We start from the raw sequence: 23233 nt of genomic DNA, 5'->3' as shown, positions 1-23233 counted from the left end.
CACACCCTTACTCACTCACACACACACACACACCCTTACTCACTCACACACACACACACACCCTTACTCACTCACACACACACACACACCCTTACTCACTCACACACACACACACACACACACCCTTACTCACTCACACACACACACACACACCCTTACTCACTCACACACACACACACACACCCTTACTCACTCACACACACACACACACACTTACTCACTCACACACACACACACACCCTTACTCACTCACACACACACACACACACACCCCTTACTCACTCACACACACACACACACACCCTTACTCACTCACACACACACACACACACACACACTACCTTACTCACACACACACACTACCTTACTCACTCACACACACACACACACTACCTTACTCACACACACACACTACCTTACTCACTCACACACACACACACACTACCTTACTCACTCACACACACACACACACACTACCTTACTCACTCACACACACACACACACACACTACCTTACTCACACACACACACACACACACTACCTTACTCACTCACACACACACACACACACACTACCTTACTCACTCACACACACACACACACACACCACACACACACACACACACACACACACACACACACACACACACCACACACACACACACACACACACACACACCACACACACACACTACCTTACTCACTCACACACACACACACACACACACACACACACACACACACACACACACACACACTACCTTACTCACTCACACACACACACACACACACACACACACACACACACACACACACACACACTACCTTACTCACTCACACACACACACACACACACACACACACACAACACCACACACACACACACACACACACTACCTTACTCACTCACACACACACACACACACACACACACACACACACACTACCTACTCACTCACACACACACACACACCACACACACACACACACACACACACACACACTACCTTACTCACTCACACACACACACACACACACACACACACACACACACTACCTTACTCACTCACACACACACACACACACACACACACACACTACCTTACTCACTCACACACACACACACACACACACTACCTTACTCACTCACACACACACACACACACACACTACCTTACTCACTCACACACACTCTTTGGAGACACAAAAGCTTTTTTCCGCTTGTGTACTTTTGCTTCCGTTTTGTACTATGATCAAGGTGAAATGACAGTGAAAGTGTGTGTTTAGGTGTGTGTTCATGGTGTTTAGGTGTATAGTATTTGTTCATTGGGGGTTTGGTATGGACGGGTGGGTGTGCGTGTTTGGGGGTGGATTCGTTGGGCCAATAGTGGGCTGGTCCAGAGGAAAAATGCCAGGGCCGAAATTTGTTCCCAGTCCGACCCTGCTGTCACCCATTGAAAATGTGTGGCGCATTATGAAGCGCAAACTACAACAACGGAGACCCCGGACTGTTGAACAACTGAAGTCGTACATCAAGCAAGAATGAGATAGAACCTACAAAGCTTCAACAATTAGTGTCTCCAGTTCCCAAACGCTTATTGAGTGTTGTTAGAAGGAAAGGTGATGTAACACAGTGGTAAACATACCCCTGTCCCAGCTTTATTGAAATGTGTTGCAGGCATCCATTTCAAAATTAGCAAATATTTGCACAAAAACAATAAAGTTTATCAGTTTGAACATTAAATATCTTGTCTTTGTGGTGTATTCAATTGAATATAAGTTTAAGAGGATTTGCAAATAATTGTATTCTGTTTTTATTTACATTTTACACAATGTCCCAACTTCACTGGAATTGGGGTTGTACGAGCCAGAATATCAGGTCTCCAGGATTTTGGAACAGAATGGTCATCCTGGACTGAATGATCCCTTAATAATTTGCTGTAAAATTAAAGCATGGGGGGGGGGGGGGGGTGTTCTGTAACATATGTCACAGAAGTCTAAGACAAGCCTTCAGGTGTAAATTATATTTTCTAGCGGGAGAAATTTTATCAAAAGTCAGAACTGTAAGACTTCGCAGATGTTTAATATGAAATTTTAAGAAAGATGACTCAAGAATCCTTTAATTAAAACTCAAATCATTGTAGTCATCTTTGAAACAATTTGTGAAGTTCAAATATAAATATGGTTGTGAACTCTTGCCATTATGTTACCATATTTTCCAGAGTATAAGCTGCACTGGAGTACAAGTTACAGTTTTCTTCTGCATGAATTCTTTAATTTGGAATTTTTGTCCAGCGTTGAAGTGTACTTCTTATTGTTGGCATTTATTCTTCCATTATCAGAGTTTATTTTGTTTATCATTTTGATTCCTGAGACAACCCGACATATATATAGCCGTAATCATTATTTTAAAAAAGTGTGATTTTCAGTATGTAAGCTGCATGGAGTATGTTACAGGACCTCAAAAACTAGTTAAGACAGAAAAAAAAAATCCACGTAACATACTCAGGAAAATATAAAAACCTTCAACATAAAAACCCTAAGATGTTCCCAAGACTTTTATTTACATGTTCAAATGGCTGTTAATGAGCAGCTTCTGAAAATCTGAGGTTCTCACACACATTTTCCAGTGAGTGAGGGACACTTTAAAAGCAGAACAATGGTAGTAATCTTTTTTATTGAGAGAGATTATTTATGTTGTGATAAGTGTTAAAGCTTTTTTTTTGGTTCATTATGAAACTATGGGGGCTGCCATGGTTTAGGTCAGGGATCACCACCCCTGTTCCTGGAGAGCACCTGCCCTGCATGTTTGCCATGTCTACTTACTCAAGTCATCTGATTTTTTAAAAATGGGTGTTTTCTAGCTCTTGATAGGCTGAGAACACCAGAGCGTTATTTGCATGGGGGTGGAGCAGGGACAATTAGAAAACATGCAGGGCAGGTGCTCTCCAGGAACAGGGTTGGTGAAACCTGATTTAAGTAGTTAATTGGAAAGTGAGTTTGATTTGGGGATGGGGGTTAATTTTGCAAAATGATGCCTATTTGGTGTTGGTCATGTGTCATTTAATCAATGGGATTGTTGTGGCATCAGAGCAAAGACGAAGGCTCAGACGTTCCTCTTCTCGCCCACATCCTTCATCTAGTCCTGTGGATTTCAAGGTGCCACCAGGCCACAACATGTATAATGCCTCCACCTTACCCATCCCAGGGTCTCCTGTCCGTTGTATGTGCAAACACCTCCAGAGGGATTTATGCATTTAGAGAAAATGATTGTGCTACTGACCGTGAATAAGGGAGCTGGGGCAGCAGCAGGTACATCACAATGCAGAGCAAGATGAAGATGATGGCTGTAAGGAAATAAGCCAGCGCGCTCTCTGTCACATCCTTCGCTGCAGCCAGGTCTATGATGGACACCAGTGCACTCACTGTACCACCCATGGCCTGACCTGACACACACAAACACTTAATGTTAATCAACACTTAAGGTTAATCTAGATTTCTCGAATAGTGGTTTAATCTCCATTCTGCACTGAAAAGGGAAAATATCAAGTTATGGCAACAAAAATGTTAATTTTTTTTTTTAAATAAATATGCTTCTCTTCACACAATACACAGTACTTAGAGCACAAGAAGCCCCGCCAAAGAAGGAGTAGCATTCACTTAATACTAGTACTGTCAGGTCATATAATAAAAAAAGTTTGTGATTAATTAAAATTGCATGTATAATGTTTTTGAAAATGGTCACTCCTCAAAATCACAAAACATACACAGGCAGTCAAACAATAAAGTAAAAAAAAAAAATCATTCTTAATTACAGAAGTATAATAAATTAAAAATAAACTGCAGTCTACAAACTTTGCAAAATGAGGCATCGTGACCATACTAAGTATGATGTATTGCTGCACTACGAAATGTATTTAGAATTTTTAAAAATCATTTAATTATAGTGGTGGAGTGTGATATAGCAATTTTTTTTTTTTTTTTTTTACGTTGGATGTCTTTTTTGTGATTTTGGAATACAGCTGTAAACCTGTGATATGGGGGGAGGGAAGGAAGGAAATAGAGCGAGTCTTTTCATAATCTGAGGTAAAATTAGAGGATCTGAGGGAATGGGTTACTGCTGTTACATGTGTCACAGGGATAATGAACAAGCTCTGATGTAAATTCAGCATAAATCAGAAAAAATATGTAAAAAAGTGTTGGGCTTTGGAGGTGTTTAACATAAAAGTGGGTATTACTAGTAAAATGTCAAATGAAATGAATATTCAAAATGAATTAATTATGAAAATACTAGTGCACTGCATTTTATTTTTGGTGCCATATGCCCTGAGAAATTAAGTCAAACATGGGGAAATTAGCCTGATTTCACCTGCTGCGGATAAACACTCAAAAATGTCAAGTCACTGAGCTTCGAAGTCCTGTAGGCTGGTAACCCCCCCTCGAGGCTCTCTATGAATGAATGGGTAAAAACTAGGTTTACTGTGTGAAATCAGTGTTTGTGTGAACTTTGACGGTGACTACATCAAAACGGTGAAAATATGGGTAGCAGAGATAACCAATGTTCTGTGAAAATTATCGGAAAAAGAAATCAGAAACTGGAAAGTTGAAGAAAAAAATACAAAAAACAACAAAAAAGAAAACACTTTGATTCAGTGCATGAACTAAATACATACTCCTGACGTTTGAGTACTTCTAATTTAGCTTATGAAAAGCCACTTCTAACAGGGCTTTGACCTTCAAAAAATTTTCCAAGGTAAAATTTCATGTAATTGGAAAGTAGTATATGAGCACAGTGCTCTAGTTTAATTTCTGAAAATTGATTTTGTCGTGCAGCAATAAGTCATGCTCAGTATGTTGTTGTCCATTCGGCTGCTCCCATTTGCTCGGGGTCGCCACAGCGGATACAGCCAGATCCACATTGGTATTTGGCACAAGTTTTATGCCAGATTCCCTTCCTGACGCAATGCCAGTGCAACCTGGAGAAACCCACACAGCCGCCGGTGTTCCAAAGGGGTATCCCATCCAAGCACTAACCAGGCCACACACTACTTAGCTTCCGAGATCAGATTTAGACAGAGCAGATTGGCTGCATAAGTTATGCTCAATATGTGCATGAGATTACTTTTTTACATTAAAATATTTCTGTAAATGTTGTATGGCTGATTTCTTTTCCCCCACTATTGTTTTTTTTTCATTTCTGAGAGCCTAACTGTATGCTTTAGGCAGTGGTGGGCACAGTTACGCCAATCCGCTAACTGCTAATTAGCAAAGCTAACTTTTTGTTTTAGCAGATTAGCTTTTCAGCTAACTTCAAAAAACATCAGCGGACCAATTAGCTTCCACTAAATTTAGTTTAGCTAACATTTAGTCTGCTAACTTTTTTTTTGCTGGCATAGCAAGTAAAGCTGAACGGTCAAAAAATATTTGTAAACTCTAAAATCACATGAGTTCCTATCTGTTATATGTTTTGCAGCAGTCAGGCAGCTGTAAGGAGCTGAGCTCAACCCTAGCAGAAGGGACCTGGCTGACCGGCTGCTACAAAGAAGAAAAAAAGAAGTCATTTACATTCAACATGGAGTGCCACAGATGTGTGGCAAAAGGCACAAAAAGCAAAGCAGGTTTGACTTATGATTCTATATAAAAACCAAACTAATTCCAGCCGTTTTATTGATTTTAAAGTCAACTGGCATTTTTACAAATTGAAAATATCACAAATATCTTTTGGGGTTAAATTAATGCACTAATTCTGAAGGTTTGAGCATTAGAACTCACAGATGCCAAAAGGCATTATGGGAAAATGAGCTTCCTCATCATGTATTTGTAAATATGTTTTTCACTTAAAAGGCATTTGCAAAACTGAAAATTCAGTGTGATTCACTCTCATCCAGTAGATGGCGGTGTTCCATGCATTTTGACCCAAAATGCACTGTTGGTTTCTGAGCATGGACAGCCCACTTAAAAATCACACCACAGATTTTCAATAATATTCAGGTCTAGGGACTGAGATGGCCATTCCAGAATGTTGTACTTGTTCCTCTGCATGAATGCCTTAGTAGATTTTGAGCAGTGTTTAGGGTCGTTGCCTTGTTGAAAGATCCAGCCCTGGCGCAACTTTAACTTTGTCACTGATTCATGAACATTGTTCTCAAGAATCTTCTGATATTGACTGGAATCCATGTGACCCTCAACTTTAACAACATTCACACAGCCCCACAGCATGATGGAACCATCTCCAAATTTTAGTGTAGGTAGCAGGTGTTTTTCTTGGAATGCTGTTCTTTTTCAGCCATGCATACCGCCCCTTGTTATGTCCGAATAACTCAATTTTAGTTTTATCAGTCCACAGCACCTTATTTCAAAATGAAGCTGGCTTGTCCAAATGTGCTTTAGCATACCTCAAGTGATTGTTTGTGGCGTGTATGCAGAAAAGGCTTCCACTGCATTACAGCTTCATACACCATTTCTTTGTGCAAAGTGTGCTGTATAGTTGTTAGATGCACAGAGACACTATCTGCAGCAAGATCATGTTGTACAACCCCTGGCAAAAATTATGGAATCACCGGTCTTGGAGGATGTTCATTCAGTTGTTTAATTTTGTAGAAAAAAAGCAGATCACAGACATGACACAAAACTAAAGTCATTTCAAATGGCAACTTTCTGGCTTTAAGAAACACTATAAGAAATCAGGACAAAAAAAAATTGTGGCAGTCAGTAACGGTTAGTATTTTGTTGCACCACCTCTGGCTTTTATAACAGCTTGCAGTCTCTGAGGCATGGACTTAATCAGTGACAAACAGTACTCTTCATCAATCTGGCTCCAACTTTCTCTGATTGCTGTTGCCAGATCAGCTTTGCAGGTTGGAGCCTTGTCATGGACCATTTTCTTCAACTTCCACCAAAGATTTTCAATTGGATTAAGATCTGGACTATTTGCAGGCCATGACATTGACCTTATGTGCCTTTTTGCAAAGAATGTTTTCACAGTTTTTGCTCTATGGCAAGATGCATTATCATCTTGAAAAATGATATCATCCCCAAACATCCTTTCAATTGATGGGATAAGAAAAGTGTCCAAAACATCAATGTAAACTTGTGCATTTATTGATGATGTAATGACAGCCATCTCCCCAGTGCCTTTACCTGACATGCAGCCTCATATCATCAATGACTGTGGAAATTTACATGTTCTCTTCAGGCAGTCATCTTTATAAATCTCATTGGAACGGCACCAAACAAAAGTTCCAGCATCATCACCTTGCCCAATGCAGATTCGAGATTCATCACTGAATATGACTTTGATCCAGTCATCCACAGTCCATGATTGCTTTTCCTTAGCCCATTGTAACCTTGTTTTTTTCTGTTTAGGTGTTAATGATGGCTTTCGTTTAGCTTTTCTGTATGTAAATCCCATTTCCTTTAGGCGGTTTCTTACAGTTCGGTCACAGACGTTGACTCCAGTTTCCTCCCATTCGCTCCTCATTTGTTTTGTTGTGCATTTTCGATTTTTGAGACATATTGCTTTAGGTTTTCCGTCTTGACGCTTTGTCTTCCTTGGTCTACCAGTATGTTTGCCTTTAACAACCTTCCCATGTTGTTTGTATTTGGTCCAGAGTTTAGACACAGCTGACTGTGAACAACCAACATCTTTTGCAACACTGCGTGATGATTTACCCTCTTTTAAGAGTTTGATAATCCTCTCCTTTGTTTCAATTGACATCTCTTGTGTTGGAGCCATGATTCATGTCAGTCCACTTCGTGCAACAGTTCTCCAAGGTGTGATCACTCCTTTTTAGATGCAGACTAACGAGCAGATATGATTTGATGCAGGTGTTAGTTTTGGGTATGAAAATTTACAGGGTGATTCCATAATTTATTCCTCAGAATTGAGTGAGTCCATATTTTTTTCCCTCTGCTTGGTCTAAAAAATTAACCGTTACTGACTGCCACAATTTTTTTTCTTGATTTCTTATAGTGTTTCTTAAAGCCAGAAAGTTGCCATTTGAAATGACTTTAGTTTTGTGTCATGTCTGTGATCTGCTTTTTTTCTACAAAATTAAACAACTGAATGAACATCCTCCAAGGCCGGTGATTCCATAATTTTTGCCAGGGGTTGTAGATCTTTGGAGCAGGTCTGTGGGTTGACTATGACTGTTCTCACCATCCTTCACTTCAACTTATCTGAGATTTTTCTTGGCCTGCCACTTCGGGCCTCAACTAGTACTGTGCCTGCTGTCTTCCATTTCCTCACCATGTTCCTCACAGTGGAAACTGACAGCTGAAATCTCAGCTTTTTGTATCCTTCCCCTAAACCATGATGTTGAACAATCTTTGTTTTTAGGTCATTTGAGAGTTGTAATATATATATATATATATATATTATGCTCACAGGACCATACCTGATAATACCTGATATAATGGCCTGAGAGATCCTCATGGGGAAATGTCCGCTGATGCCAAACATACTACCGCAGAAGACATTAGAGGCTCCGGTGACGATGGCTACGCTAACAAGTGTGACAGCAAAAAATGGCACAGTGTAGTTTGATGTGTCCACCTTCACCAGCACCGTAGTTATCACAAACACCAGCAGGATGATAAACAGAGAGGACAGGATCCGCACTTTTGGGGACAACCTGAAAACACAGCATACATAAACATGTTGTGAAAATACAAACACACACCTGGGGCCTGTACTACGTAGCGGGGTTACTGGCTTATCAGGGTAACTTCGGGAATAAGTTGATGACGTGTGGAGTAACTTCCCGGTTAACGCGTACTACGGAAGGTGGATAGGTTTTGATCGAGGTATGCTGCCATGGCAATTTACGCTGCGTGCCAAACCTGCTCCGAGCAGGTTATGTTCTAGGTTAGCTTGAGGTTTTCGCTTAACCACTCCCTTTATAAGTACCGCCCATCCACCGTCAATCACTCCGAACACAATGCCGGCCTACCTGGATGATCCTTTGATATTGTGGCACAAATTGTGAGGGGCTCTCTTCGCAGGGCGAGGGTTTTTAAAGACCGCCAGAATCCGCTGACATACCCGGACAATATTCTCCATGAAAGATATAGATTCTCAGCCGAGGGAATTCGTTATCTTTGTCAGCTGATCAGGCCAGACGTCTGTAACATCACCCATTGTAGCAATGCCCTGACGATCGAGCAGATAATGTGCCTTGCGCTTAGATATTTTGCCAGTGGACAATTTATGTATTCCATCGGTGATGCTGAACATCTGAGCAAGAATACTGTATGTCGTATGATTCGCAAGGTAGTACTTGCTCTATCTAAACTGTTGGATGCATTTGTCATTTTCCCTGGCCATTTATCCGCAATATAAATCAAAGAAGGGTTTTATGCAATCGCGGGTAATTACTAATATCAAAATAGGTCTAATGCATGTCCATTAATTAGGCGAAGTAGGGCTTATCAACAACAATTTCTCCTAGGTTTCCCAAAAGTAATAGGAGCCATTGATTGCACGCAAATCCCAATCAGTGCACCCCTGGGAGAGCACGAGGGCGATTATGTCAATCGCAAATCTTTTCACAGTATCAATGTGCAGGTATAGCCGTTCTATTCGGCCTATTTCATATACCCATTATCGTGTAGTCCACTCTAAGCTCACCTTCTTTTCACTTATTTCAGCCACATAAGGGTTGCTTTGGTTTGGGTGATTTTCTAAATATTCTAATACGAGGTCTGTGATAAAACTAACGTACCTTTTTATTTTTTTCAAAAACTATATGGATTTGAATCACGTGCAATTACATCAGACAACCTTGAACCCTCGTGCGCATGCGTGAGTTTTTTCACGCCTGTTGGTTATGTCATTCACCTGTGGGCTGGCTTTGAGTGAGGAGTGGTCCACCCCTCCCGTTGGAATCTCTGTCTGAGAACTTCCTGAGAGACTGGCACTTTGCTTGATCAAAATTTTTTCAAGGACTGTGAGGGACATCGAAGTGGACATCATTCGAGAAATTCAGCTGGTTTTCTGTGAAAATTTTAACGGCTGATGAGAGATTATGGACTGCCCACGGAGCGGGACGTTGCGACGCGTCCTGAGCCGCCGCTGTCTGCCTGTTTCGAGCTGAAAGCTTCCAAATTTAAGCCTCTGTTGACCCAGGACGTCGTGAGAGAACAGAGAACTTTCAGAAGAGGTCGGCATCAGCAGTTTATCCGGACATTCCACTGCTGAAGGAGATTTGATTAATGAAAGACATGCGGACGGGTCCGCGCGGTGTGGCGGCACAGGAAAAACACCTCTGTGTTGATAACCATTTGTAAAAACCAGGCGGCTTTTGATGGCTTTCAGTTGAGTGAGTATCTGAGAAATTGTTTAACAGCTGGACATGTTCCAACGGAGGTGTTTTTCCTGTGGCGACGCGCGGCGCCGGCTGTGTCCCGACGCGCGGACCCGTCCGCACTTTCATTACAAAGTCTCCTTTAACAGTGGAATGTCCGGATAAACTGCTGATCCCGACCTCTTCTGAAAGTTCTCTGTTCTGTCACAACGTCCTGGGTCAACAGAGGCTTAAATTTGGAAGCTTTCAGCTCGAAACAGGCTGACAGCGGCGGCTCAGGGCGCGTCGCGACATCCTGGTCCGTGGGCAGTCCTTAAAGCAACAGCAACAGTCCATAATCTCTCATCAGCCGTTAAAATTTTCACAGAAAACCAGCTGAATTTCTCGAATGGCATCCACTTTGATGTGCCTCACAGTCTTTGAAAAAATTTTGATCAAGCAAAGCACCAGTCTCTCAGGAAGTTCTCAGACAAAGAGATTCCGACGGGAGGGGTGGACCACTCCTCACTCAAAGCCAGCCCACAGGCGAATGACGTAACCGACAGCGTGAAAAAACTCTCGCATGCCCACGAGGGTTCAAGCTTGTCTGATGTAATCGCACGTGATTCAAATCCATATAGTTTTTGAAAAAATAAAAAGGTCTGATACTTTTCTAACAGACCTCGTATACAATTACTATAATTACATATTTCACATTCTTTTTCTTCCCCCATGGGGCTGTCCTGTTGGATATCCTTCATGCCAAAGTGATATCAATCAATCAATCAATTTTTTTATATAGCGCCAAATCACAACAAACAGTTGCCCCAAGGCGCTTTATATTGTAAGGCAAGGCCATACAATAATTATGTAAAACCCCAATGGTCAAAACGACCCCCTGTGAGCAAGCACTTGGCTACAGTGGGAAGGAAAAACTCCCTTTTAACAGGAAGAAACCTCCAGCAGAACCAGGCTCAGGGAGGGGCAGTCTTCTGCTGGGACTGGTTGGGGCTGAGGGAGAGAACCAGGAAAAAGACATGCTGTGGAGGGGAGCAGAGATTGATCACTAATGATTAAATGCAGAGTGGTGCAGACAGAGCAAAAAGAGAAAGAAACAGTGCATCATGGGAACCCCCCAGCAGTCTACGTCTATAGCAGCATAACTAAGGGATGGTTCAGGGTCACCTGATCCAGCCCTAACTATAAGCTTTAGCAAAAAGGAAAGTTTTAAGCCTAATCTTAAAAGTAGAGAGGGTGTCTGTCTCCCTGATCTGAATTGGAAGCTGGTTCCACAGGAGAGGAGCCTGAAAGCTGAAGGCTCTGCCTCCCATTCTACTCTTACAAACCCTAGGAACTACAAGTAAGCCTGCAGTCTGAGAGCGAAGCACTCTATTGGGGTGATATGGTACTACGAGGTCCCTAAGATAAGATGGGACCTGATTATTCAAAACCTTATAAGTAAGAAGAAGAATTTTAAATTCTATTCTAGAATTAACAGGAAGCCAATGAAGAGAGGCCAATATGGGTGAGATATGCTCTCTCCTTCTAGTCCCCGTCAGTACTCTAGCTGCAGCATTTTGAATTAACTGAAGGCTTTTTAGGGAACTTTTAGGACAACCTGATAATAATGAATTACAATAGTCCAGCCTAGAGGAAATAAATGCATGAATTAGTTTTTCAGCATCACTCTGAGACAAGACCTTTCTGATTTTAGAGATATTGCGTAAATGCAAAAAAGTAGTCCTACATATTTGTTTAATATGCGCTTTGAATGACATATCCTGATCAAAAATGACTCCAAGATTTCTCACAGTATTACTAGAGGTCAGGGTAATGCCATCCAGAGTAAGGATCTGGTTAGACACCATGTTTCTAAGATTTGTGGGGCCAAGTACAATAACTTCAGTTTTATCTGAGTTTAAAAGCAGGAAATTAGAGGTCATCCATGTCTTTATGTCTGTAAGACAATCCTGCAGTTTAGCTAATTGGTGTGTGTCCTCTGGCTTCATGGATAGATAAAGCTGGGTATCATCTGCATAACAATGAAAATTTAAGCAATACCGTCTAATAATACTACCTAAGGGAAGCATGTATAAAGTGAATAAAATTGGTCCTAGCACAGAACCTTGTGGAACTCCATAATTAACTTTAGTCTGAAGAAGATTCCCCATTTACATGAACAAATTGTAATCTATTAGACAAATATGATTCAAACCACCGCAGCGCAGTGCCTTTAATACCTATGGCATGCTCTAATCTCTGTAATAAAATTTTATGGTCAACAGTATCAAAAGCAGCACTGAGGTCTAACAGAACAAGCACAGAGATGAGTCCACTGTCCGAGGCCATAAGAAGATCATTTGTAACCTTCACTAATGCTGTTTCTGTACTATGATGAATTCTAAAACCTGACTGAAACTCTTCAAATAGACCATTCCTCTGCAGATGATCAGTTAGCTATTTTACAACTACCCTTTCAAGAATTTTTGAGAGAAAAGGAAGGTTGGAGATTAGCCTATAATTAGCTAAGATAGCTGGGTCAAGTGATGGCTTTTTAAGTAATGGTTTAATTACTGCCACCTTAAAAGCCTGTGGTACATAGCCAACTAACAAAGATAGATTGATCATATTTAAGATCGAAGCATTAAATAATGGTAGGGCTTCCTTGAGCAGCCTGGTAGGAATGGGGTCTAATAAACATGTTGATGGTTTGGATGAAGTAACTAATGAAAATAACTCAGACAGAACAATCGGAGAGAAAGAGTCTAACCAAATACCGGCATCACTGAAAGCAGCCAAAGATAACGATACGTCTCTGGGATGGTTATGAGTAATTTTTTCTCTAATAGTTAAAATTTTGTTAGCAAAGAAAGTCATGAAGTCATTACTAGTTAAAGTTAATGGAATATTCAGCTCAATAGAGCTCTGACTCTTTGTCAGCCTGGCTACAGTGCTGAAAAGAAACCTGGGGTTGTTCTTATTTTCTTCAATTAGTGATGAGTAGAAAGATGTCCTAGCTTTACGGAGGGCTTTTTTATAGAGCAACAGACTCTTTTTCCAGGCTATGTGAAGATCTTCTAAATTAGTGAGACGCCATTTCCTCTCCAACTTACGGGTTATCTGCTTTAAGCTACGAGTTTGAGAGTTATACCACGGAGTCAGGCACTTCTGATTTAAAGCTCTCTTTTTCAGAGGAGCTACAGCATCCAAAGTTGTCTTCAATGAGGATGTAAAACTATTGACGAGATACTCTATCTCACTTACAGAGTTTAGGTAGCTACTCTGCACTGTGTTGGTATATGGCATTAGAGGACATAGAGAAGGAATCATATCCTTAAACCTAGTTACAGCGCTTTCTGAAAGACTTCTAGTGTAATGAAACTTATTCCCCACTGCTGGGTAGTCCATCAGAGTAAATGTAAATGTTATTAAGAAATGATCAGACAGAAGGGAGTTTTCAGGGAATACTGTTAAGTCTTCTATTTCCATACCATAAGTCAGAACAAGATCTAAGATATGATTAAAGTGGTGGGTGGACTCATTTACTTTTTGAGCAAAGCCAATAGAGTCTAATAATAGATTAAATGCAGTGTTGAGGCTGTCATTCTCAGTATCTGTGTGGATGTTAAAATCGCCCACTATAATTATCTTATCTGAGCTAAGCACTAAGTCAGACAAAAGGTCTGAAAATTCACAGAGAAACTCACAGTAACGACCAGGTGGACGATAGATAATAACAAATAAAACTGGTTTTTGGGACTTCCAATTTGGATGGACATGATGATATATATGTAACTATTAACAGAATGACCATTAATGGCTTTTAAATCCTTAGATAGGTAGCCTATTTAGGAAACATTAAATTAACCTAACATCTATTAGTAGGCCTATGCCCACTTCTGAATCGTGTTGCATCTGGGCGTAATTAATGAAAGAAGGTCATTATTTTACACATAGACATTCCACAGGTTATTCATCTGCAACAGATTTGGAGAACAATTGAATTGTACTCACGCATTTACCTGATCTGCAATACATTGCCAACAAGCCTGTCTTGCTTTATTGGCAGACGATGTGTTCGATTTCCCCCTTAACATTAATTTAAATTCCTCGTAGCTCCGCATAATAATCATGCATTCTTCTTTGGTAAAGTAAGGTGCCCGCGCCATCACTGAAAAATGGTGGCGTACGCTGCAACCTGCCCCTTTTATGTGAAGGTGCACAAACTCCAATTAGGTTAACACAGGTTCAACAAATCAACATCTTAATCAGCGTCGTAGTACTGATTAACACCACTTGAGTACACCAGGTTTTGTCAACCCCGGTTTAAGAAGTTAACCATGGGTTACATCTGAGTAAGTTAACCCTGCTTCATAGTACAGGCCCCTGATCAACATGAAACCAAGTATTTATTGAAGTGGTTGTTTAGCCATATTTCAGTGAGCTCTTGGTTCGATTAAATGTGTACATATCCTTGTAAAAATGAACCTGAAGGACATTAAATACAAGACTATTTCTGATGGGAAAATCCCGATCATCCAGTTTCTCATGTTTTTGAAGGCAGAGAAAAATGCAAGTTGCCAGAACATGGTGTCATACAGAACAGAATGTTCAGAGATCACCAACAAACAAACAAAACAAAAAAAATAATAATAAATGAGGGGTGTGTGTGTAAACCTGTTAACGAGGATGTAGTTGAGTATCATACAAAGCACAGATGGCACCGTGGATGCAATGGTCAGGTAGCTTTCAAAGTAATTCTGACAACAGTGAGGAAAAAAAACAAAACATTTTTTGATGTACTTTCAATATTCTTGCACAAACAAAGTGAAAAGAGAGGGGGTGGTGGTTAAGAATACAGGTTCTGGCCAACCTTTTGCACTCCGCAGATGCGGCATTTAATGAGGTAAAGCAAGAATTTTAATCTGTTAAATCTGGTTTATGGATTTGTTATTTTTGGACAATAGTATGAGCCTGGCTTTTAATTTCCATGAGCAAACTCATGGAGAAATGTTTTCTGGATTCTCAAAATGCACCTCATGCAAACGTGAAGCTACTTCCTGATTCCAGCAGAAAAAGCAAACATTAAAAGGAGGTAAAGATACAGGCAGAATATTTAATGCCAGGTGTGAGAGTAATCCATCATCATCACTTGATTTCTAAGCCATTACTTTAAATCAGGACACAGTGACTATTGTGAGAATCCTCCCAACTCTGCGTAAGAAGTTAAAAATAAAACTTCAAATAGTTTAATTTTGGTTCTGTAATTAAACTGTCATTTGAGTTTAACTGCTGCAATAAAAACTTTCATCTTCATTCTCCCCAGAGAGCCTTTTGGAATTTCTAATTACTTTGAGTGAAGAGGTTTTGTTTGCATGATAACCTGCATTTATGTAAAGATTGCTCAAAAACTAAATATATATAAACAAGGCAGTAACACTAGTTGTTACAGCAGTGACATCGGTAGTTAAATGTCATTTTATTTTGAACATCCACAGGTCGAGTGCGACATTGCAGTGGCTCTCTGAAATACAAAAAAGGACACACGGTGTTCACAGGCACCTTGTTATAAGCCTTTGAAATGCATGCACAGAAGAACATTTCCCCAAAACAGGATAAAAACACTTACAGCAGTAACCCCGTCACTCACCCTGAGGTCTGAACTTTGCTCCTCGTAGCAGGTGTGATGAGTGCAGTTACTCAGTTTGTACAGCCAGTAGTGTTTGGCCGTTACAAAGAAGTTCCAGGGCAGCAGAGACCCGATACCCATCAAAAAGAAGATTATGTAAACAAAGCAGTAGGAGTCCTCTGGACTATAGCGTACAGCCAGAGGTGCAGAACACTTGGGCAGGAGGGAAGCAGAAGGACTCTGGTCCTCAGTCTCCTCTTCCTCAGATGGCCTACTGTCCTCTGGATCAACCTTAACATAAGCCGAGTTCAGACTCTGCTGCGGAGGCATGGTGGCCATTTTTCAAAAGACTGCTGGGCAGATAATGTGAAGATGGGGAAAGTAGTGATGGTGGGGGGGGGAAGAGACTAAGGAAAACAAGATGTAACAAAATCAGCAACGCAAGTAAACATGGCAACATCATCACCGGATGGAAAGGTATTTGGGACATACTTCTACTGGTGATGGTCTAGAGAGGAAGAAACAGGCTGTGCCTTCTGGAAACCCATACTACACGAAGTTCTTTGTGTTATGGCTGCTGGAATTAAGTCCTGTACATGGAGAGAGCGGTCACAAAGTCTGACTCTACCTTCTCAGGAACTTTGAATAGGTCAACAGTATATGTGCACTGACACAAGCATAACTGAGACTCACGCAATAGCATGAATGTCGTCGTGATGATCCCACCCGCTGTGTTCACAGCTGGACGCCGTTCTTTGTCCTACCAGCTGCCACGTGCTCTGCGCTGAATGCTGGGTATGTAAAATAATTATTTCGTGATGGATTAATCATTTTTTTCTGCAAATTGGCCATTGAAGACGGCTCTAATCACTTCCTGAATCACAGAGGAGGCTGCAGCCAGAGCACACGTGTGCGCCTAACTACCTGCAGAAAGCATTTTGAGCCATCTAAAAAGGTATTTGTCATGTTTACATTGTCATAGCTTGATAAAACAGTTGTGTTCTTTCCTTCTTGCATGCAGCTGTTAAAGTATGTTTATAACAGATTTAACTTCTTGTTATAAACTTTCAGACAAGCTGCGTGGAGAACGCATTTGAAATAGTCTCAAAGGTAATTATTTGTAATCTTTATATTGTACGCCAGATGTCTGTACGCCAGTGCCGGGATCAGATGTGCGCAAGTGTCAAGGTACCTTAAGTTACAAAATTATCCTCTGGACACTGAAAGCCACAGAAGGTGCAATTCCACACTTTACTCCACACACCTTAACCGCCATTTGTGAATGCTAATCTTTAATACGGGATTCATGGTACGTGGGAATTTTATTAATGTTCCTACATAAGTGTGAGCCATAAAACACATCATTCAATTTAAAATAAGTCACAATACCCCCCCCCCAAATATGTGAAAAACATCAATTTTTATTAAATACTGTTTCATGAAATAAACTTGATATTTTAGCAACTTGAGTGATATCAGTTTCCATTATACAATGAGCCAATATTATGGTAGCAATTACAGGCATGGAATTAGTTACTAGTATTCATTGAGTTTATACAGGGTAAGCTGATACTTGGTAATGGCTCACCACTTTGGTTGAAAGTTTTTTTTTTTTTTTTTTTTTTAATACTGTGGTATTTGGCTGTACCACATTCAGCAGCAGCACCAACCATTCTTCTTGGCAGACCTTCCGCCCCACGATTTCTGAAGTCAGTACGACAGCAGCATGACTTGTGTTGCTTGGTTGCTCAAACAAAAGAATCCAAGATGGCGGAATACACACCCAGATAGCTGTATAATTCAGTTTGGCATTTTATCTTTCATATTTCAGAATGTAAGGGCCTTTATCACACATTACAACAAAAATCTGCCTTATACTCGTAAACCATCCCTCATGAAATACAAAAAAAAAAACTAAAAAAACAACAGGGCTGATAAATCAGACACTTTTCCTATTAATTTTACTGCCATGGAAACTGCGGTAATAAAATCAGGGTGATACCAACTTTAAACAGGCAATACAAAAAAAAGACATTGAAAATACCAGGCTTTGTATTGTCCTGCTTTTCATCCAATAAGGAGCCCATTTCTCTGCCCCACCAATGACACACCCATTTTGTGTTACCCTGTTGACAAGTGCAGGATCCTGATACAGGATCCAAATCATTTCATTCGACCAAGATGTCTGATCAAGCTGAGAGTAGGGCTGCACGATATGACCTAAAATTCATATCGCGGTATAACCTGAATCCCTTCACTAACGGGATATATCGCGATATAAACCTAAGTGTAAAAATTATAATGCGTTTTTGAATGGGTCCCTTAGCAAAGGTAAATTGATCAAAATAAATAAATAAAAATAACAAAATTAAAAGCAGATATGTCATTTTGAAAACATTTATTGTGCAGATCTCAAAACTACTGGTACAATTTGCCGGAAGGTACATCTAAGATGCAAGCAAAGATTTGATATTTTGGTGAAAGAATTAAATAAATTTATGGTCAGTGGCTGAAGTTTCATCTCTTGAACACTAAAAATGGCACTCCCGCTCTGAATACATGAAGCTCTTTTAAGACGGTCACTTCCTCATTTACAAAACTCATCACGAAACCATCAAAACATTTTATAAAAAAATACTTAATTTACTCATATCTGAAGTCAGTCTGGGTAAATTGATGTTACCTGGCTGATTTTGTCCAGTTTAAAAAAATCCCTTGCATTATTTAACGTAGCGCTTTCTCAAATGTTTGATTCAGGTCATGATGGAGCCGTCCACCTTTCCCCAATGCGTCGGCTGAAATAAACAACTGCTTTGCAAATATCAGCAACAGATCAGGCATCTCACAAACAGCAGTGAGAGTCAGTCACCTCAGCTCAGAACAACCCCCCCCCCGCAGCAAACTGGTTCACACACACAGCCGCTTCACAAAGGAGTTTTCCTGGATCAAAAAACTCTGCGGCTGTTATCGCTATTAGTCGGTGGAGTCCAAATCTCTACCATCAACCAAAATTATACCGTGTACCAGATAAACCAGATAAACCACGCAGGCCTAGGTGAGAGAGTTTTAGTCTCCCCAGCAGGGAGAATTATACAACCTGAGTCTCATACTGAAGCTGTGAGACACCAAAAAGTTAGTGAAGAAGACAGGCATGACTTAATAGAGAGACATAAGAACAAGAACACCACCAGGAAAACAGAGCGTGATGTGAACTTGTTCACTGAATGGCTAAGTGGAACCATGAAGGAAAAGAGATGGTTCCTTGTTCTTTCTCTGATGGACCGTGACAAATTGAATTGATAATTATATGGTTCTTGTTTTTGTTGTAACGTGATAAATATCTTATTACATGTCTGTTTATGTATCACGCCCCGATGTATCTGTATCAGCCCTCGTCCTTCATATGCTTGTCATTGTACATACAACGAAATTTGTCCTCTGCATTTAACCCATCACTTTAGAGTTTTTCTCACTAGTCACTTTTTGACTATTGTATCTGCGATTGGAGAAACTGCAATGTGCAACTTTTGTTGTGTGACCGATGTTACAGCTTCATGGTGGCATGGCATGTAATACATGTGTTCTATGCAGCATGTGAAATACTCCGGAATAGGACCTGGACCTTATCAGGATTCTGCTTCTATGACAGACTTCTGGAAGTGTGCAAATTCATGATTTAGAAGCAAAATATTGTTCAAATGTCCAAACCATTTATGCATTAAAAAGATAAATCTTCAAACTCAAACCCTTGCTTGGTTTTGGTACTACATAATCTTTAGAGGATCCTCTTTGGGTCCTGCTGGAATGACTGTGAAACAAACGGGAGACTCTGCTATGACATTTTGGCAATTAAACATTTTAGTGTGTAAATGCATCAATGAGAAGCCTAGCAGTTGGAGAAGACCAAAGGGGGACACCCACAACCCAGCTGGCTGCAAATACAGCAGGTAGATGAGTACTTTCAAGAGATGGACCAGTTGTCTGCTCGTGTGATTGCCATCCAGGGCCCATGGTGTTTCCGTAGTGCAGTGGATGTGGCGACGTATGACACCATTGTATAATCCCAGAACTGGCCATATCTGGATCCTAATCCATTTCATATGGGCTGTGGCTAGTCGCACGTCGGCCGTGTCCATAACTCTCATTTGGCTATTTGCACGGCAAGACTGGTGGCAAAACTTGGAACTACTTGTATAAACAAACATACTGCATTCAAGATGTCAACTCCTTTAATATTTTTCAATTTTGATTATTTTTTTTATTTGGCTGTGTCCATAACTCTCATTTCACTATTCGCATGGCAAGACTGGTGGCAAAAGACCGACCCTCTATTCGAACAGCAGCCGTGTTCATAACTCATTTAACGCAGTATGTTTGTGACCACGACGACGGTGGGATCAAACCCGGACGATTCGCACTAAAGACCATTCCTCTACCAGGTCAGCCAAAGGGAAATTCTCTGTTAGCCAAGCTGAAGGGAACGTCTTTTCAATCGGGACCCGCGACCTTCATCCCGCTACATTTGTTCATAGAAGTAGTTCCAAGTTTTACCACCAGAGTCTTGCTGTGCGAATAGCCAAATGAGAGTTATGGACACGGTAGCCGTGCGAATAGCCACTTCCTTTAATATAAGTTAATTGTTAATTCAATTTTTTTTTATTTATAGAGCACCTCAAGCAGACTAGACTCAAGAGTGACCCACTGCTTAGACCATTGCAGCAGTAACAAAAAAACTGCAAAAGGGTGCAAAGTCCATCTTAGGGTCAAGTCCAGAGTCCAAGGTCAATCCCATATCACTGCCACTACCTAGTAGGCAGCAGTATCATCAGGTTCAGAACCTTACTCCAACAATAGGTGCACACAGCACCTTTCCAAAAATGGTGTTCATTTTCAATCAATCAACTTTTTTTTTTTATATAGCGCCAAATCACAACAAACAGTTGCCCCAAGGCGCTTTATATTGTAAGGCAAGGCCATACAACAATCATGAAAAACCCCAACGGTCAAAACGACCCCCTGTGAGCAAGCGAGGACGTTTCGCTTCAAATCATTCTTCTCGACAAGAGTCAAGACAGAAGTCAGACCACCAGAGCAAGAATTTTAGCTGAGGAAGCTTCTGCGATTTGAAGCGAAACGTCCTCGCGTCAAGCAACCCAGTCCAGTCGAAGATTCAAGCTTCTCTACTATGGAAGCCACCTGGACAACTGAGAACCTACACAGAAACATACCGTCAGATGTGCAGGTCCATTGTTTGAACAGCAGATAAAGGAGTGTCAGCTGTGACTGTCAGTATCTACTGCAGTTTCATGTGACATTTACATGCCAGAAAATGACTGTGGATAAAGTCACGAGACAGCGTGAAAGACAGAAACAAGACGAGGAGGGGGAGGGGAAAAAAAGTCTGGTTGGTTACGAGTGAAGGAAAAGTGACGCGAGTGTTAAAGAGCTGACTCTGCAGCCCCAAGCCTGATGTTTTGAGGAAGCAAACGTCACATGATCAGCACAGGCACAAACTTTGGAAGGTTAAACTATAGCGAGACACATTCCTAGACATTTACTTATCGCGAGCCACTTCTTGGTTTAGTCAAATGCTGAGTTTGTGTGGCCGCCGCTGAATAGTTACTACAGGTGTTATCTTACTGTGTGTAAACTCAGCGCTAAAACCCATGTACCCTGTACCAGATAACAGATGTTAAATTAAAATATTCACATACCTCATTGCAACAGGTAAGTGGCCATTACTTATTTAGTTTGTCAGCGTGTTTAGCCAAGAAATTGTCTCCAAACATTTGCAAACGGATGACAGCTGCATCCAATGAAGGTTTCAGAATAAAAGCTTTATGTCAGCAACTCTAAATAAATGGACCAAGACGTGTATTGTGGAAACATTTATTAAACGTGTCAATATTACATCGTGGTGGGATTTCTCAGATTTTAAACATGTACTTATCAAAGAAAACAATTTTAAAATGGTTATTGCTTTTATCCTGAAAAGCCAAACAATGGCATTGACATTTTTCCAAATCACATTGATTCCGTTTCCTGTACGCATTTTCAAAATAAAATTACACCTTTGTAAAAAAGAAAAGCAGACAAACTTCAATGGTAAAGAAAATGTAATGTGTTTATGCAAAAATCACACGACATTCCACTGCAGTAAAGTTAGAAAGACATTCACAGATTCGAAGTTCACGGCTCAATAAAGCTTGAGAAATTTTCTGTAGAAAAAAAGTTTCTAACCCCAGGAAGGTAAAAAACGAAGTACAACCTGATTTTTTTTAATCCATATGAACCGTCCTCTGAGCTGTAAAATAACACGAGCAAGCGGCTGAGTAACGGAAGCGTCAAAGAGCAAAAACGAAGACACCAGAAAAATATTCAATAAATCCACTTGTGGCAAAGCACAGGTTCGTTGTAATTGAGACAGACGTGGTTCCCAAATACAAAAAAAAAAAAAAAAAATTATTAACAATTAAATTTCTAGTTAAAGACAATTTTATAAAAACTAATTTAAAACACCACCGATTATGACCACATGAGGGCACCCTTGCATCACGCAGTCCGGCAGCACACGCAGCTGGCAGAGTTTTCCAGATGTCCACACTGAGCGTAAAGCCGCCGCAGCAAACAGGGCACATCCACCGGTCTCACAGGACGAAATCTTTCAGCAGAGCACCAGAGCAAAGCAGCAGGGCCACCTTCCACAGCTTGGTCCAAAATCCTACATTTTAAACAAATATCTGAAAGAGGAGCTTACATGTGCTGTACATACCGAACCGTCCGTCACAGCAATCAGCTGTAACTCGACACCATCCCAGAGCGTCAAGAGCACAACAAACTCAGCAGCGCACCGCCAACGACAGCCCACACAGAGGTCTCTGTACAACAAAACCATTTCCTTAAACATTCACCACTACACCTCAACGAGCCTGCAGCTGTGACCGGCGCCTACCTGTCTTCACGGGAACGTGGACGTGAACACGTCCAAACACCTGCAGTCAGTCTCCAGAAAGAGAAAGAAGAGCACACACACACTCCCTCTTCTATACAAACACTCCTCTGCCACAACTAGCTGCACTCAATCCACCAGCTGAATATCATTAAGGTCATCCATCCTGCTACACACTGTTATAAGGTGTGGTGTCTCCTGCTGCTTATACTCTATATCAGGGGTGGGCAATTAATTTTTACAAGGGGCCACATAGGGAACCTGAATCATGTCCGAGGGCCAAACCATCGAAAACTCCCTGTCTCCCATTACACATTTTACAAAAAAATTACCTATTTAATAGCTTTTATAGGTAATTTTCATTATTGTAATA

At 40.8% G+C, this 23233-nt stretch overlaps 1 protein-coding gene across 4 annotated transcripts in view; it reads right to left on the bottom strand.

Annotated features, from left to right (window-relative positions):
• The window catches only part of slc29a3 (solute carrier family 29 member 3), a 29815-nt gene extending 8135 nt beyond the window's left edge, over window positions 1-21680 (bottom strand). The window contains exons 1-6 of one of the 4 annotated variants that reach the window (XM_034184212.1): window positions 21626-21680; window positions 16404-16501; window positions 15933-16318; window positions 14960-15042; window positions 8406-8632; window positions 3283-3445 (exon numbers count right to left, since the gene is read on the bottom strand). In XM_034184212.1, coding sequence (XP_034040103.1) covers window positions 3283-3445; window positions 8406-8632; window positions 14960-15042; window positions 15933-16250 — 791 coding nt within the window. In that variant the 5' untranslated portion in view covers window positions 16251-16318; window positions 16404-16501; window positions 21626-21680. Of the gene's footprint in view, window positions 1-3282; window positions 3446-8405; window positions 8633-14959; window positions 15043-15932; window positions 16319-16403; window positions 16502-16604; window positions 16653-21625 lie in introns of those variants that run through there. The other 3 variants (XM_034184214.1, XM_034184215.1, XM_034184213.1) reach the window with 3 other exon arrangements.
• Window positions 21681-23233: the final 1553 nt, after the last annotated feature.

Source organism: Thalassophryne amazonica, chromosome 13, assembly GCF_902500255.1.
Source record: "Thalassophryne amazonica chromosome 13, fThaAma1.1, whole genome shotgun sequence".
Lineage (NCBI taxonomy): Eukaryota > Metazoa > Chordata > Actinopteri > Batrachoidiformes > Batrachoididae > Thalassophryne > Thalassophryne amazonica.
The sequence above is the reverse complement of the archived record's forward strand: the minus strand, read 5'-3'. Positions and strand labels throughout refer to the sequence as shown.